General features: G+C 52.1%; 1 protein-coding gene across 1 annotated transcript; it reads left to right on the forward strand.

The window, feature by feature from the left end:
* Positions 1-64: 64 nt before the first annotated feature.
* KCTD10 (potassium channel tetramerization domain containing 10) lies at positions 65-14,962 on the forward strand. Its single transcript, XM_084820178.1, has 7 exons — positions 65-115; positions 7,225-7,438; positions 11,553-11,722; positions 12,838-12,924; positions 13,704-13,756; positions 13,965-14,160; positions 14,618-14,962. Exons 1-7 carry the CDS (start codon positions 113-115, stop codon positions 14,834-14,836), a joined length of 942 nt encoding a protein of 313 aa, XP_084676304.1. The 5' UTR covers positions 65-112; the 3' UTR covers positions 14,837-14,962.
* The last annotated feature ends 693 nt before the right edge of the window (positions 14,963-15,655 follow it).

Consider the following 15,655-nt stretch of genomic DNA (forward strand, 5'->3'; position numbering starts at 1 on the left):
GGAGGGGGATTTGGGGCAGGCCCCGCCCCCGCCGCGCGTGCGTCACCTTCCCGCCCCCCGCCTCGCCGCAGGGCCCGTCTTGGCTGAGGGGGCGCCTCGCGCGGGGCTGTTCATGGTGAGCTCCGGGGGCCCCGATAGCTTCGGGGCTAGTGCCTGGGGGCAGGCGGGGGCTCTGGTAGCTTGGGGGCCCTAATCCCGTGGGGGGCTCGCACCTTGCGGGGAGGGGGCCCTGATGGCGGGCAGGGAGTCAGGGTGGGCCGAAGAGCTTAGGGGGCTAACCCTTGGGCATAGGTGGGGGCTGATAGCTTTGGGGGAGCCTTGATAGCTTGGGGGAGAGGGGACCCTAAAAGCTTAGGGGGCGTAATAGCTTGGGGATAGGTGGGGGGTTCTGATAGCTTGGGGGAGCAGGCGGGAGCCTTGATAGCTTGGGGAGGCAGATGGGAGCCCTAATGGCTTGGGGGGGGGTTAACAGCTAGGGGTTAGGTGGGGGACTAATAGTTTTTGGGGAGCCTTGAGGGTAGATGGGACCTTAAGAACTTGGGGGGGGAGACAGGGTGGCCCTAATAGCTTGCGGACTAACAGCTTCTGGGGGGGGGGAGATGGAGGCTTCTGTTAGTTTGGGGGGAGGTGGTGGCCTGCATTAGCTTGGGGCAGGGAGAGAGAGAGAGAGAGAGAAGCTCAAAGCGGGGGGCCTGAGGGGGTGGTGGGTCCTGTTCTTGTGGGGGAGGGGTCTCATGAAAAAGGTCCATCTGATAGACCCTTTTGAAAAAAAAATAAGGGTCTATTTTTTAGACTATCAGAATAAGTCATAATTCTTCCTCTCTTTTCTCTAAAGATTTTAGGCACAGTCTAGCCAAAATTGAACCTTTCCCCCCTGATTTTAAGTGTATGCTTTAGCTCTCTGTGTGTGTGTGTTTAGTTCCCCCTTCCAAATAAATGGGATTGCAAAGTTTTTAAACTGGGTTTTAAAAAAATGTATTTACTTGTCTGAAACAATCTTATAAACCACCCTTCACCAGATTTGGTTCCAGGGTAGTTTACGAAATAGTAATAATGGTGACAGCAATAATTACTTTGTTTGTACTTAGGAAAAGCCTTGAATCTGCCTTGCGAACACTGGCTGAGGATGTGGGGAGTTGTATCTGGAGGGGGCCAGGTTGGGGAAGGCTGATCTAAAGGTTTTGAGGTTTTGCAGCATTTCAATCCAGTTTCATTGTAGCATTTCAAATTAATTACAAAATAGGTAAAATCAAACATTGCAACACAATAGTAATTATCAGTAATGTGTAAACCAGAGCCAAATAAACTAAACCTTTCCTCTGCATTAAGGCTTTAATAAACACTACAAATGGCAAACAGCTACCCCATGAAGACAAAGTTCAGAAAACAGCAACCAGATTTCTTATAGCTTGCAGCAGCTAATCTCTCCCAAACTCCACTCTCTCATGCTGGTGTAGTTCTCAAGTGTGTTTAGTCCCTTTCCTTGTGCTCGAGATGTTTCTGCTGCTTTTATTTGCATTTATTTCATTTACAAGTACTTACAGTATAATTCTATGCATGTAATTCATGTTTGTCAGTGGGGCTGACATGTCTAGTATTGCAACTTTAGACTTAGCTGAAGTAGAGTAGGCAAACTAAAGAGTTTGTTTAGGGAGTGCATTTTGAAGAGGGATTTGGAGGAAGCAAAAGAGGGGACCTTACAGAGATGTTCTGAGAGGTGGTTCCAGACATAACGGCAGCAAAGGAAATATTTATGATGTAAAAAATCCAAAGGGGGGGGCACAATGAGGCAATATGTTTATTGGGACCAACCAAACTGCCACGAAATATTGTGCAAACTTTCGAGTAATATATTGCCTAACTCTGGATTTTGGATTTTCCCCACGGGATTGTGAATGTTTTACTCATGGACGCGTGTGGCTATCTTTGTTATTTATGTTGTAGTGATAGGGTGTGGTGTAGTGTTGAGAGTGTTGGACGTTTAGTGCAATCCAGTGCACAGTTTCTGTGAAGTCTGACTGAAGTTGGTGGGATGTACCCCAAATACGTCTGCCTGGGACTGCAGCCGTAAACAGGGGAGACCCAGGTTCAAATCCCTTTCAGCCATATGACCTTGGTCCAGTTGTCCTTTCTGTGTCACCTACCTCACAGCATTGTTGTGAGGATAAAGCGGGGACCATATGTGCCATCCTGAGTTCCTTGGAGGAAAGGTGAAATAAAAAGAAGAAAACATCTTGGGAACTGATGTTGAAAGGCAGCTTAGGAATACTATGAAGAAAAGTGCTTTGCTTTGGCTGAGTCATGGTCCTTGTTTTGCTTTTTAAATTCCCCCCTCCCTGACATGTTCTGCCCCATTTAGCTAATATTTTGTTTTATCTTTATTATTTCTTACATTTTTTAATCCAGATGTTCAGTTAAAGATTAGCTCCTGATGTTATCCTTATTACAATTCTGCTAGCCACCTTCTCTGTCTGCCCCTCTGCACAATGGCTTCTTGGCCCCAAGGGGTGACTCCTTGGTGGGGAGGAGAAGGTGGAATACAAGGGGGAGGGGTGCTGTGAGATGATGGATTCTCATGTAGGTCGCAAATGGGAAAGGTGTACAGAAGGCAGGGGGTGAATGAATGAGATGAAACTGACAGACGGAAGAATGTCTCCACACATCCCATTGTGGACCTGTGGAACTCACTGCAACAGGATGTTGGGATGACCATTAGAGAGTCATGGGGGGTTCAAGGAAGGTGAGAAGGGCTTGTGAATGGGAGAGGCTTGGCGAGGAAGGAGGAAATGCAGGAAAGGTCTGAGAAGGAGGTGGAATGTCAGACACTTGGGTTGTTCCTTGTGTGTATTTTCTGAACTATTTTGAAGAAGCATCTGAATATAATGGCAAAATGTATTCGGGAGTGCTGCTCCTGTGCTTGCAAATGGAGGTCAGCTTCAGGTGGCAGAATGTAAGTGCACTGGCCTGGTCTCGGCACCCTTGGGTGGCTCCCTGGGCCCCCCATGCTGAACAGCTACAAGCTGCCAACTTAAATTCCGCTCTGTCCCCTGGAGTGATATCACACAGAACACTCTGGGGCAATGGGGGATTCATACTTGCCTGCAGCTAGATAAGCCTGCAGCCAGGGGTGGGGGTGGGATTTGCCCTCGGCCCCCTCATGCTGGCCTTGGCAGCAAGGGTGACAGACCACCAGGAAGGGAGCTCTTTTCAGCGGTGGTTGCGGCAGCACCCCTCTTACGAAACTCCCTCCTGTAGGGAAAGTGCACCCAAACTCCTCTACTCCACTGGAGCCTTTAGAAAGCCAGTAAAGACCATTCTCCTCCACCTGTCTTTTGAGAACCAGGAATCAGTGTTGGTGTCCTAATACCAGCCTTCCCCAGCCAGGTGCTCTCAGGGTGTGTTGGGAATGATGGGAATTGTGGTCCCAACACATCTGGAGGGCAACAGGTTGGCAAAGGCTGACTGATGCTCCTGTGTTTTCGTATCTGTGTGTTTACGCGAGCCGTTCTGAGGTTCTGTCAAGAGCGGGAAAGCATAAAGAGAATGTGGAACGGAGGGGGCCTTGCCTCTGCTCATCTCTGCCCTGATCCACAAAGGGGCCTGGTACTGGCGCTGCTTTGGCCGTGCCAGGAATATCTAAGCAAGGCGGGTTGTCCTCAGCCACAGCAATGCTGCTAAACTTTTCCCCCCACGTAAGCCTGCCTCTTCCTTTCCTGTTGTGTCGTGTTTTGGTCCTGCCTTTTCAGTTTTGTACTGCTCCCCTGAGATCAAGTAGCAACTGGAGCTCCCTTTTCCTGATAACAGATCTCACATGGAACATTCAAGCCCTGCCTGCCTGGATCTCATTACTGATTTACTTCCTCTGTGTCTCTGCGTGGCAGATCCAGCCAAGTAATGCAGCCCCTTCCTTAAAAGCCACCCATCTTTCAAAGCTCTCTTATTAGCCCCAGGACAGTGAGTGGGGCTTTAATTTCCTCCTCCGTGTAGGCTTAAGCCTGCAGTAATCACATTGTTCTGAGCTGGCTGGTGATCTGAGCTTATTGTTAGCACAAGAACCTGACCTGCTCTTTTTTTTTTTTTTTTTAAAGACCCTTGTTGCCATTAATCACTCATGAACAGGTTTGCGCATTCGATACTTGTTTCATGTCTTCTTCCTCCTCTTGATTAGCTCTAAGAGGGGCTCACTCTTCCAGCTGGTGGCAGGGTTGCTTGGTCCATTGCAGAAAAGTAGGAGACGTTAGTCTCTAGCGCAGTGTTCCCCAACCTGGTGCCCTCTGCATGTGTTGGACTACAACTCCCAGCATCCCCCCAACCAGCCACCCCCCAAGCCCCTAGGGCAGGGGTCCCTGACATTTTTGAACCAGTGGGTACATTTGGGGATTTGAGGAACTCCTGTGGGCACCACCACAAAATGGCTCCCATGGAGGATGTGGCTGGTCACATAAATGGCTGCTGTGGGGAGCTGGCTAGTCAAAAGTGAGCTAAAAAGGTGGTGGGGAGGGAGGGGGAAATAACAAATGGTGAGGCCAGAGGCTGAGAGGGAGGGGAAAATAGCAAGGCAAAGAGGCAGAGGAGAGAGGGAGCCAGGCTAGAGGCTAGAAAGGGAGAGAAATAAGACTGCTGTAACGGTTCCCAATGTTTATGTTTTAAGAAAATTGGAAGGGGCCGGGAGTGGGCAGCTTTGTGGGCGCTGTTGGAGGACCCTGCGAGCTCTGCATTGGGGACCCTGACCTAGGGGGTTGAACCTGAGACCTTCTCCATGCCAAGCATGTGCTCTGCCACTGAGCTGTGGTCTCTCTTCACTCATACAAGGGTTGGACTACAACTCCCTTCATCCATGCTGGCTGGAGTGTTGGGAGTTGTAGACCATCACGTCTGGAGGGTGCTAGGCTGGAGAAGGCTGTATTAAACAGATGTATATCTCATCTCCCTACCGAACTGTCCGCTGGCTCATCAGCCGTGTGGAGAGTGCAGCAGCTGCCCGTGCTAGGAGGCGGCCAGGGCCCGTCCCACCGCCCCCATTGCGGCTTTTCACAAAGGCTGTGAAGCTGAGAGGCCTCCGTAAGCGTCAGGCAGGCGACACTTAAGACACTGCCAGGGCTGCCCCAATTCGGGCTGGAGCACTTTGACAGTTTTCAATGTAGGAGGGTGAAAAGGCGTCCGCATGCTAGCTGAAAGCAGGGATGGGCAGACTGCAGGCTTGTCAGATCTATTTTGGATTGTTTTTTTTTACTAGAACCCTAAGATTCACCAGCCAGAGCCAGGTGCAAAAGGCAGGCGCTTGGCCTCAAAGAACAGGGTGCCCCTGAGCACATTCTGAGCTGAGGGATTTGTATTCAGGACAAAACGGAGCTGGCACACTCCTGGTTGCCCCAAGCTTCCTTCATTTCAGCAGCCTAATTTAGGTGGGAAAAGCCATGTTGCTGCTGCTGCTAACAGTTGGGAGTCAGAAACCCTTGCTGACCTACTGCAGGTCATTCAGGGATCTTACAGTTTACAGTTCCTCCCCACCAAATGTGCTGTATGCAAACCTGAAACTCTCAATAATGCTCCGCGTACATCTGATGTCATGGGCTATAAACATGTGAGTCTTTAAGGTGCCACAAGACTCTGTTGTTTTTGCTGCAGGAGACTAACCCAGTCACTCTGTAGAAATGGTCTCAGCAGAGCCCTATCTAACTTTCCGCCCACCCCTGGCTTATACTTCCAGGAGCAGGGAATCCATCTGCTAAGATGGGGGAAATAAAGAGGTCATTCCATTGTCTGAGCTGTGCTGTGGAAATCCTGAGTCACTCAAGGGTTTCTTGAGTCCAGCACTCTGCACTGGGGAGCCGAGCCCTGGCTGCAGAGAAGGGAGGCCTCATGAGTGAGCTTTTGGGAGTGGGAGAGGTGAATGTACCCTTTCCAGATGGAGGAAGCCGAGAGGTGAATCAGCCTTGAAGATAAGCACCAAAGTTGACTGGTCTCAAAGCAGACTCGGACATCGGGCTGGGCGGCCACCTAGTTACCACCTAGTTACCTGTTCGCCTTTTACCCATTTTTCTCCAAGGCTGAAATGGCTCATCCTCCACCTCCAATTCAGGGTTCCCCTTCACGGGGCGGAGCACAGAGTTTCTTCGCACGTCCCCGAACGCTCAAAAGTATTTCAAAAGATCAACAGCTGAGGTTGGCCGAACCTGTGTCTTTACGTGGCAAATTCCAGTGTTTGTGTAGGGTTGCTGCCCCACGGGAAAGGAAAAAGCCAGTTTTGTGGGAAGGTTCGTAAAGGGTGTTGCCGCAGGCTTCTGCTAGGGATGGCACCTTAAGGCTCCTCAGAAGGTTTAGGTGTTTTGGGCATGTCAGATGGATGTTGAGCTAGGGCTCAGCCTTAGTTTCCCAGGGCCCTTGGGACTTGTTGCGTCTGCAGGGTTTGATTAGAAAGCCGCAAGACCCCTCCTGCTCTCACCAGAGAGCCCTTCTCTCAGCTCTGCCGCCGGCTGCCGTGCTGGGCTTGGCTGTGAAGCTTCATGGTGCCTCACACCGTGTACCCCAGCACCCTCCCCCCAACAATCCCATCCCCTCCAGATGTGGTGGACTACAACTCCCATGATTCCTAGCCAGCGTATGGGAGTTGTAGTCCAACACCACTTGAAGGGACCTGGTCGGAGAAGGCTGTGTACACACATGTACACGCGCATGCACGCACAACAGGAACACACATGAGGCCTTGTGGAGAACGATCGGTCCATCAAAAGCTTTTAATTTATCATGATGTTTATATCCTGCCTGATTTCCTTTTGCAAGGAACCCAAGTCAGCTTACATGGTTCTCCTCCTTCTCTCTAGTTTATCCTCACAACAACTCTGTGAGGTAGACTAGGCTGAGTGCCAGTGACTGACCCAAAGTCACCCTGTCAGCTTCATGGCCAAGTGGGGACTAGAACCCAGGTCTCCCGAGTCCCAATCCAACACTCTAACCACTGCACACACAGCTGGATCTCTATTAGCTGTGGAACCTCCACCTCCAGGGACAGTCTACCTCAGAATACAACTGGCCTGCACACATGGGGGGGTTGCTATGTCCTTCACGTCCTGTGTGAGGGCATCCCCGAGACATTTGGTTGAAAGCTGGGGAGCTGGCTGCTGGACGACGTGGGCCGCCCTTTGGTCTGATCCGACCAAGCTCCTCTCGGGGCTGTCTTGCTCGGAATGCGCCTGTATTACAATGACTGCCTCTCCATTACAGGAAGAGATGTCTGGAGAAACGGTGGTGAGCACAGCGGTGCCGGCAGCCACAACTCGCACCACCTCCTTCAAGGGTGCCAGCCCGAGCTCCAAGTACGTGAAGCTGAACATTGGCGGGGCCCTGTACTACACCACCATGCAGACGCTGACCAAGCAGGACACCATGCTCAAGGCCATGTTCAGCGGCCGAATGGAGGTCCTCACAGACAGTGAAGGTAGGGGCCTTAGCATGGGAAGGGGCTGTGGGAAGCCAGGCACATAGGGACGGCATGCCTTCCGGGGCATTGATTTGGGGCTCCTCCACTCCAGGCCTCAGGAAAGTGGCTTAGAGGAGCTATCTGGCCCTGGAGATGGATCTTTCTGAGCACTGAGCAGCTGCCACACACACTGAGCTCTGCAAACTAGAGAAGCTTTGAAAGAAAGCGGGCTTCTTGGCCTCCCTCCAGTGGAAAGCCACTTGCAAGTTCTTTCTGGGACGTTGGAAGGCTGGGGAGTGTGTGCAAGCAGGAGTCTGTGAGCCTTGCTCCTCTCCTTCTCGCTGAGCTTATTCCACACACACCCAAAAAAAGAAGAAATAGGGGAGCAGTTGGGGTGGAAATAAACTGCAGAGCCAACTGCAGGGACCTGTGGAAGAGGTTGTGTCCTGTCCCGAAATGTCTTTGAGCTGGTCTCATGCAAGGAAGGGCCACAGCTCTATAGCAGAACGTAGGGTCGCATGCAGAAGATCCCATGTTCAACAAAGGTGATCAGGGGACTAGAAAGTAAATCCTGCAAGGAAAGGTTGAAGGTTCTGGGTATGTTTAGCCTTGAGAAGAGAAGACGGAGCGGGGAATATGATAGCACGTTTCAAGTACCGTGAAGAGAGCCACAGCCTGTTCTCTGTCATCCAAGACTGTAGGCCATGAAATAACAGGCCCAACAGACAGGAAGGCAGATTTGGTTGAACTTCAGGACAAACTTCTTAATGGTCCGAGCAGTCAGAGCATGGATCCAACTGCCTAGGGGTGGATGGGGTGGGCTCTTCTTTTCTGAAGGCATTCAAGCAGAAACTTGAATTTCTGATCCCCAACATCCATCTGTTGGGGATGCTTTAAACTGAATTCCTGCACTGAGCCGCAGGGTGGACTTGATGCCCTCGATGGCCCCTTCTGGCTCTAGGGTTCTGTGTCCTGGCATTCACAGGTGGCAGATCTGAGGGAAGCCTCTCAAGACTCTGGGAGTGACTCCCAGACAATCCTGGGCGATCCAGCCCGTATGAAGCTGCCTTATGCCATTGTTTGCTGGGGCCTCCCCCGTAAAGCACCCTCCCCCAGCCTGGTGCCCTCCGGATGTGTTGGACTGCAACTCTCAGCATGATGGGAGTTGTAGTCCCACACATCTGGAGGGCATCAGGCTGGGGGAGGCTGATGGGAAACAATATGTATTGTGGGTGCTCCACGCAGATGCCAGTCCTTGTGGTCTTTTGTGGTTCAGAATGGTGTGGCTTGGACCTCTGTGGGAAGTGTCCACATCGCCCCTTAGGCACGTGGAGAAGGGGAGGCGTATGCACAGCCGCTTCTCTGCCGGGAAGTCACCGGCCAGGTAAGCCCGTGAACCAGGACCCCGGAGTACCCTTTCTGCAGGGTTTTCTCCTGTTTTTGACATTGCTGGGTGTGCTAGCACAGTTGTTATGGCCGTGCTTGTCGGCGGGAGCGCCCCTGGAATTTGTCCCAAGCAAGGCTTCCTGCATGGGCCTTGGCATTCTGCCCATCTTTGTGACCAGGCATTTGCAGCTTTAGAGGCTCATTGGCTAGGCCCTGCACTAGGAGTTCAGAACCTCAGGCCGGGGAGCAGCTCTCTGCTCTGGGGTTCCTCAAAAGGCCACCCCCTGTCCCCCAAACATTGATTGCTTGGTAGTTCCCTGGCTTTTGCACAGGCCCCCCGCCTTCTAAAAGGATGAAATGTCCCTCTGCTCAGGCGTAACTACTGGTAGCGAGAGCTTCAAACTGCAATATGCTTGGATTCCCCCCGCCCTTGGAAGCCCAAGAGTCCTCTGAAATGGGATCCAGACCTCAGGCAGAAAAAGGTTCTGTACCCCCATCCTGGACTCTAGAACAGCAGCGAGCTCGCAGGTTGGTCTTAAAGGCTGAGAGCGCCTCAGGTGGGGTCTTGAACAGCCAAACGTTTCCCTTGCGTTCAGCTTGATTCTGGGGCGTGCTGCTGCTTGGGGAAGGGGGGGCGGTCAAAACGGGTTTCTTCTTTTTAGAAGCTGCAGAGGAACTTGTGGTGGGTTTCTCGTTGCGGAGGTTCACAGGGAATCCTGCTTTAGTGGGAAAACGAAACAGTAAGGTTTGGTGGCTGTTTTTTTGTCCCAGAAGTTTAGTCATCTCTGGAGTTACAAAGGGTGAAACCCAATGCATGTTTAGACAGAAAAACATCCTATACTGGTGGGGAATGCTGGGAGTTACGGGACTTTTTTCTGTTGCAGCATGCAGAGGACTGCACCATAAAAGGGTTCTTTCAAAGTGTGTGACAACGACTACTACTGCTACTTCTGTTGTTGTTGTTGTTATACAGTATTTTTAGGGTAGTGACTGCTGAACGAGGCATCTCTCTGTCCAGGTCTTAAAAGGGGGTTAGTCAAATTCATGGAGATAAGGCTAATAATCACGATGGCTGTAGGCTACCTCTGAATTTTCATGTCATGAATGCCAGTACCTGGAGGAAGCAGCCTCCAGAGAGGGCCCCTGCCCTCGTGTCCTGCTTGTGGATTTCCAAGGGCATCTGGTTGGCCACCACCCACCATGAGAAACAGGATGTAGGACCAGAGAGGCCTGTGGTCAGGCCTCTTGCTCCCATGAAAGCCACCCCTTGCGGGCTCAGAGGGCCAGCAGTCCGTGTCGGTATAAGGCAGCTTCATATGTCATAAGGTTATGTTGTACATGATCTGACAGCCAGATGAAAATGCCTCATTTGCCATGACCACGTGAGGGTTGTAAGGAGAGAATTGGGGGTGAGAGAAAAGAAAGTGGTCAGGGCTAGACGCATGTTTGAATCTTTCTGTTCTTAAGGTGGAGGAGAAAAATTAGCATCTTTTGAAACATCTGAAAAGTAAAGCACTGCAGGACAGGAAAGGTTTGCTCCTTGTTGGGTAAAACGCCCAGCTCGGAGATCCAAGAGCATAATCAGATTTTAGTTGTAAGGCCATTAATCTGGGATGACACCTGTCGCATTCTTTGGCTTGCTTTGCCCTTATTTGTCAAAGCCGAGAGTTGTTCCTGCACCCACTTTTCTTTCCTCCTCCCTCAAGTGCATTCTTGTCTTGCTGCCCATAAACTGGACTTTGGTTTAGTTTATGGAAACTTGGGCCTCACTGGTTGATGCACAAGATGCCAGCCTTTGTGGAGCTGCTTGTTCTGGCGGCTTTAAAGCAAGGCAGCGGGTGTGGGGTTCCGTGGGATGCTCTTCTTTCAGGAGAAGACGTTCCTCTTGGTTTCCCAGTTCCACTCATCGCTGCTTGATATAAGGATAAAGTGCAGCCAGCAGCTATCAAGAACGCTCCCCAAATGCAATTAACAGGTCCACCTTATCTTTTGCCTTTTTTTTAAGTGCAAGGAAAGTGCAACTTACTAGAAAAATGACCTTAGCGGGTTCCTTGCTGGAGGCCACAAGGAGACCCGCAGGGCATAGAAGCCTTGCAGATGAATCATTCAGTGTTACTAGTCCACAAACGTGCTGGCTGGAGGATGTTGGGAGTTGTAGTTCCAACACGTTTGGAGGGCACCAAGTTGGGGAAGGTGGGCGTAGGGGCAATGGGACTGAGCTGCAAGTCTGAAAGTCCCTGTTTTAAATCTCTCTACAGGGCCACCTCTCTCACACACAGCCTCAGTTGCCCCCTTCCAATCTGCAGTATGGGGGATAGTAGTAATACTGACTTACCTGACAAGGGGGTTGTAAGGATGACAGCTAGACATTGCATCCGAAGGACTTTGAAGGATCGGATGCCCTGTGCAAATGTTACACGTTTTCTTCAATGGGAAAGGGGGATAAAAATGCAATAATGATCCCATAAACTCCCTTGGGTCCCACCTGCCTGTCTCGTGGGCAGCGTCCCTTGCCCGCCAGTTCGTCTCCAGCCTGAAGCAACCGGGCACATGCACAGTGCGGGGAGGGGGCTTTCAGCCCCTCTTCTGCCTCCCTTTCCACAATTCGCATAAGGTATCTGGGAACCCGAGGCCTGCCCTGCTGCCCATAAGAGTGGGGCCAGGCCTCGCCCTCCTCCCACCACCTCACTCTGCCTCTTGCCCCATTGATCGCCTGTGCTCTTGTCTTGGCTGTGCCCGTTCCCAGGCTGGATCCTGATCGACCGCTGTGGCAAGCATTTTGGGGCCCTCCTCAACTACCTGCGGGACGGTGCCGTGCCCCTTCCGGAGAGCCGGCGGGAGATCGAAGAACTGCTGGCTGAGGCCAAGTATTACCTGGTCCAAGGCCTGGTGGACGAGTGCCAGGCTGCCCTGCAGGTGCGCGTGCCCTGGGTCATCTGAGAGCCCCCAGCACAGGGGAGCGGAAGGGTCGGTTGCGGCAGGTTGTGGGGCAAGCCTGGCCCCCCGGCTTTGGTACGGCTGCGTGTGGTGGTCCGGTGGCAGAGCACATGCTTTGCCTGCAGAAGCAGGTCCCGGGTTCAGCATCCCGCAACACGATGTAAAAGGCTGTCAAGGAGCGGATCTGGAAAGACCGCGGAGTCCTCGGCCGTTGGTGAGAGGGCTAGGTGGGCCAGGTGTCTTGGTGTGAGCCAGCTCAGCCTGTGCACGTGCTCAGCCTTGCCCACGGGTCACTCACTTGGAATGCAAAAACATCCTAGGTTTGATTCCTGGCAGCATCTCCAGGTGGGGCTGTGAAAGAATCCTGCCTGAAGCCCTGGAGAGCTGCTGCTGCCACTCAGGGTCAACAATACCGGGCTGGACAGACCAAGAGGCTGACTCAATATCAAGCAGCTTCCTATCTTCCTATTTAAATCAGCCCTTTATTCAGCACCAGGAGGACCGGAATCTTACCTTAGTTTGAAGCAACGGACCGTAGCTCAGTGGTAGGGCACACCTGCGTTGCATGTAAAAGGTCTCAAGGGGGTTCACTGCCCAGGCTGGCTCAAGCGCTGACAGGGACTCCTGCTGGAAACCCCGGGGAGCCATTGCTGCCAGTCAGCATCGGCAGTGCTGAGCTAGATGGACCAAGGGCCTGGCTCGGTCCAAGGCAGCTTCCCGTGTTTCAGCATTTCGGGAGTCTTACCTGGCCAAGGGTTTGTTGATGGGAAGCTGAGGTCCTTGGCACACGGTGCAGCAGTGTTGCTAAAGCTGATGGGAAGCTGTTTGCTTGCGATGCCAGCTACCAGGGTGCCTGTCAGTGCCCAGAGCTGTGTAGCATGCGACGTAAAAAGCTGCTGATGCGGGGGGGGGGGGGGCATGCGCAGCTGTGTTCTGCCACCTCCAGTCCCTTTTCCACTAGTGATGAGCTTCTCCCTCTCTCCCCAGCCCGTGGGGAGGGGGGAATAGATGGAAACCTGGTTCTCCAAGGTAGGAACCCCACCCCAGCCTGCGCCCTCTTGCTTGCGTTCTGATTGGCTCTCTCGTTTTGGCAGAACAAAGATGTCTACGAGCCTTTCTGCAAGGTGCCCATTATCACGTCCTCCAAGGAAGAGCAAAAACTTATCGCCACTTCGAATAAGGTAAGAGCAAGGGATGCCCTTCCACGCAGCTTTGACTTGGATAGCACCTTTTCTGCCGGGCCTTTGGATGAATGCCTGGGCCATATGTGTCAGACCAGGTTCATTGAAGGGCAGTCTATCTCGGCTTTGACAGGGACTGATTTTTGTGCATTTTATAAGGATGATAGATTGCATATTGTGACACGCACCCCCCCGATTATTTTACAATGAAGGGTGGGATATATACGAAGATTTAAAACTATTTGGCATCTCTGCCTCTCCTTTGGGCTGGGGGAAGAAATGACCGCTGTAGTCGTGCAGTTTCCCTGCTAGTTTTCTTGGCCCTCAACCATTCCTGGGAGATCTTTGCAGTGGTTAATCCAGCCCTCTCCAACTCCCTGTCCTCCCGATGTGTTGGGCTGCAACCCCCATTATTCAGGTCGAGGGAGGCGGGTTTATCCTTTGTGTTCACCCGCATCCTGTCTTTGTGACAGACTGTTAAACCCACAGGGGTCAGGATCATATCATGTGGATGGGATGGGTCTAGCATCATGGATGGTAGTTCTGTTAGCCTTGATGGCTAAATGGAACCTCTGTGTTCAGGGGTACACAAATAATGTGTAACTGGCAGGAACGGCCTCTGTAGGACATCTTTTCTGCAAACTACATGTTAATATTTGTGTTCTGTACTGTGAATCTGGCTTTGCCCCCACTCTGCACTCAACAAAGTTCCTGCTTCAAGGTGGGCTATATCACAAAATATTGAACTGACACTAATCCCTACATCTCTGTTCCTGCAGCCAGCGGTTAAATTGCTGTACAACAGAAGCAACAACAAATACTCCTACACTAGGTAAAACATCTCTTCTTCTGCACCCAGAAGTAAATAGTTTTGCCCAGGCACGATGATGAGGGGTATTCATAATGCTGCTTGAAAACTGGTAAAGAGAAGGGAGTGGGATTTTACCTGAAATATCCTGAGGGAGGGATGGGCTAAAAATGTGGTGGATGCAGCTAGGAGTTTGAAGATTCCTTCAGCTCTGCTCCGGTTTCCCCTCCAGCAATTCAGATGACAACATGCTGAAGAACATTGAACTCTTCGACAAGCTTTCACTGCGGTTCAACGGGAGAGTCCTCTTCATCAAGGATGTCATTGGGGATGAGATCTGCTGCTGGTCTTTCTACGGACAGGGGCGCAAGATCGCAGAAGTGTGCTGCACGTCTATCGTGTACGCCACAGAGAAAAAACAGACCAAGGTGAGTGTTTTTCTTCGCCAGTTCTCCTGGCTCTACAACAAAGGCCTTGAGCCTCTTTCGGCTTGTGGGCCAAATTCAGTTTTGCTCACCTGCTACAACACCCCCCTGCTCTAAAGTGGTATGTAGGAGCTATGTTAACACACCCAAAACAAACAGTATTAAGCTTCCCTCTCCCACCCTCTTCTCTCCTTCCCCCCATTGGCCCACTTACAAAGTTCTTCCACGTTTTCCACAGGCTTTGCCATTTCCCCAGGAGTGGGAACTTGCCTAGTTGCCCAGCACTTGCAGAAAAAGAACTCTTGCATTCTTTTTAAAGCTCACCTTGCATGCACTTGATGCAGGCACAGCATTGCCCAGAGGCGCCTCTCAGTCAGTCTCTGACACGGGGAGGGGAGGGTGGGAGGCAAAACACAGAAGGAGGAATCCCTTCTAACCTGCACCTGTTTGGGGTGCCCAGGTTGAATTCCCGGAAGCCCGGATCTACGAGGAGACTTTGAACATCCTGTTATACGAAGCTCAGGATGGCCGAGGCCCTGACAACGCGCTGCTGGAAGCGACCGGCGGGGCGGCTGGCCGCTCCCACCACCTGGATGAGGACGAGGAGCGGGAGCGCATTGAGCGCGTCCGGAGGATCCACATCAAGCGCCCCGATGACCGGGCTCACCTCCATCAGTGAGAGAGGCTGCCGTGGCAGCCCCGCCCCGCCCTTGATTGAAATATCTCCGCCCAGCCTCATCCCAGTTGCTCCCAGGCACCTAACTTATATTCCACAACGTCTATAAACTGTCATTTTATAAATGAATTAGAGTATTTTTGGTATTTAACGAAGTAGTTTTATCGTGAAATCAGCGGGGTGTCCAGCTTCACAGCGATCCCGAGGACTCAATAGACACTTTGGGGGTGGGAGGCTTTGCGTTTCCAGCACTTTTTAATCCAGCTGCCTTGTGCTTAGCGGAGGCTCCTTCCTCCGTATGAATGCTGAACGCCTGCATTTTGCTGGGGTGACTGTGGCTGTCGTTCCCCCTGTCTTCCTCGAGTCCAAAGTTCAAGAAGGAGCTATTTCTGTAGCCAGGCAGCCTCTTCTGTTTTCTCCTCTCAGAGGTTCTACCGTGAGAGTTGAGCTGCATCGGAGTTCCCGCCTGGTAGGGAAATCTGCCACGGCTGGCCTTGGCCCTCAGCTGGCCAGTCTCTGAGAGTGGGGGCGGGAGGGAGGGGTGTTGGCCTGCTGGCGCCGGGGCAGGCCATGTTCTGTGAAGACACGGCAGTGGGGCTAGCCCCGAATGCTTCAGCGGAGCCACAGCAGCTGCCGCCGCCAAGCCCCTGACTTTATCCCAGCCTTCCCCAACTGGGTGCCCTCCAGATGTGTTGGACTACAACTCTCAGCCTCCCCCAGCATCCTAGTTGTAGCCCAGCGCAGCTGGAGGGCACCAGGTTAGGGAAGGCTGCTTTACTCTGTTTTCTTTTGCATCATGTAGGAAAGACAATGTCTTCTCTT

This window comes from Heloderma suspectum, chromosome 13 (genome assembly GCF_057233095.1).
Source record: "Heloderma suspectum isolate Gila_16-S chromosome 13, 16-S_ref, whole genome shotgun sequence".
Lineage (NCBI taxonomy): Eukaryota > Metazoa > Chordata > Lepidosauria > Squamata > Helodermatidae > Heloderma > Heloderma suspectum.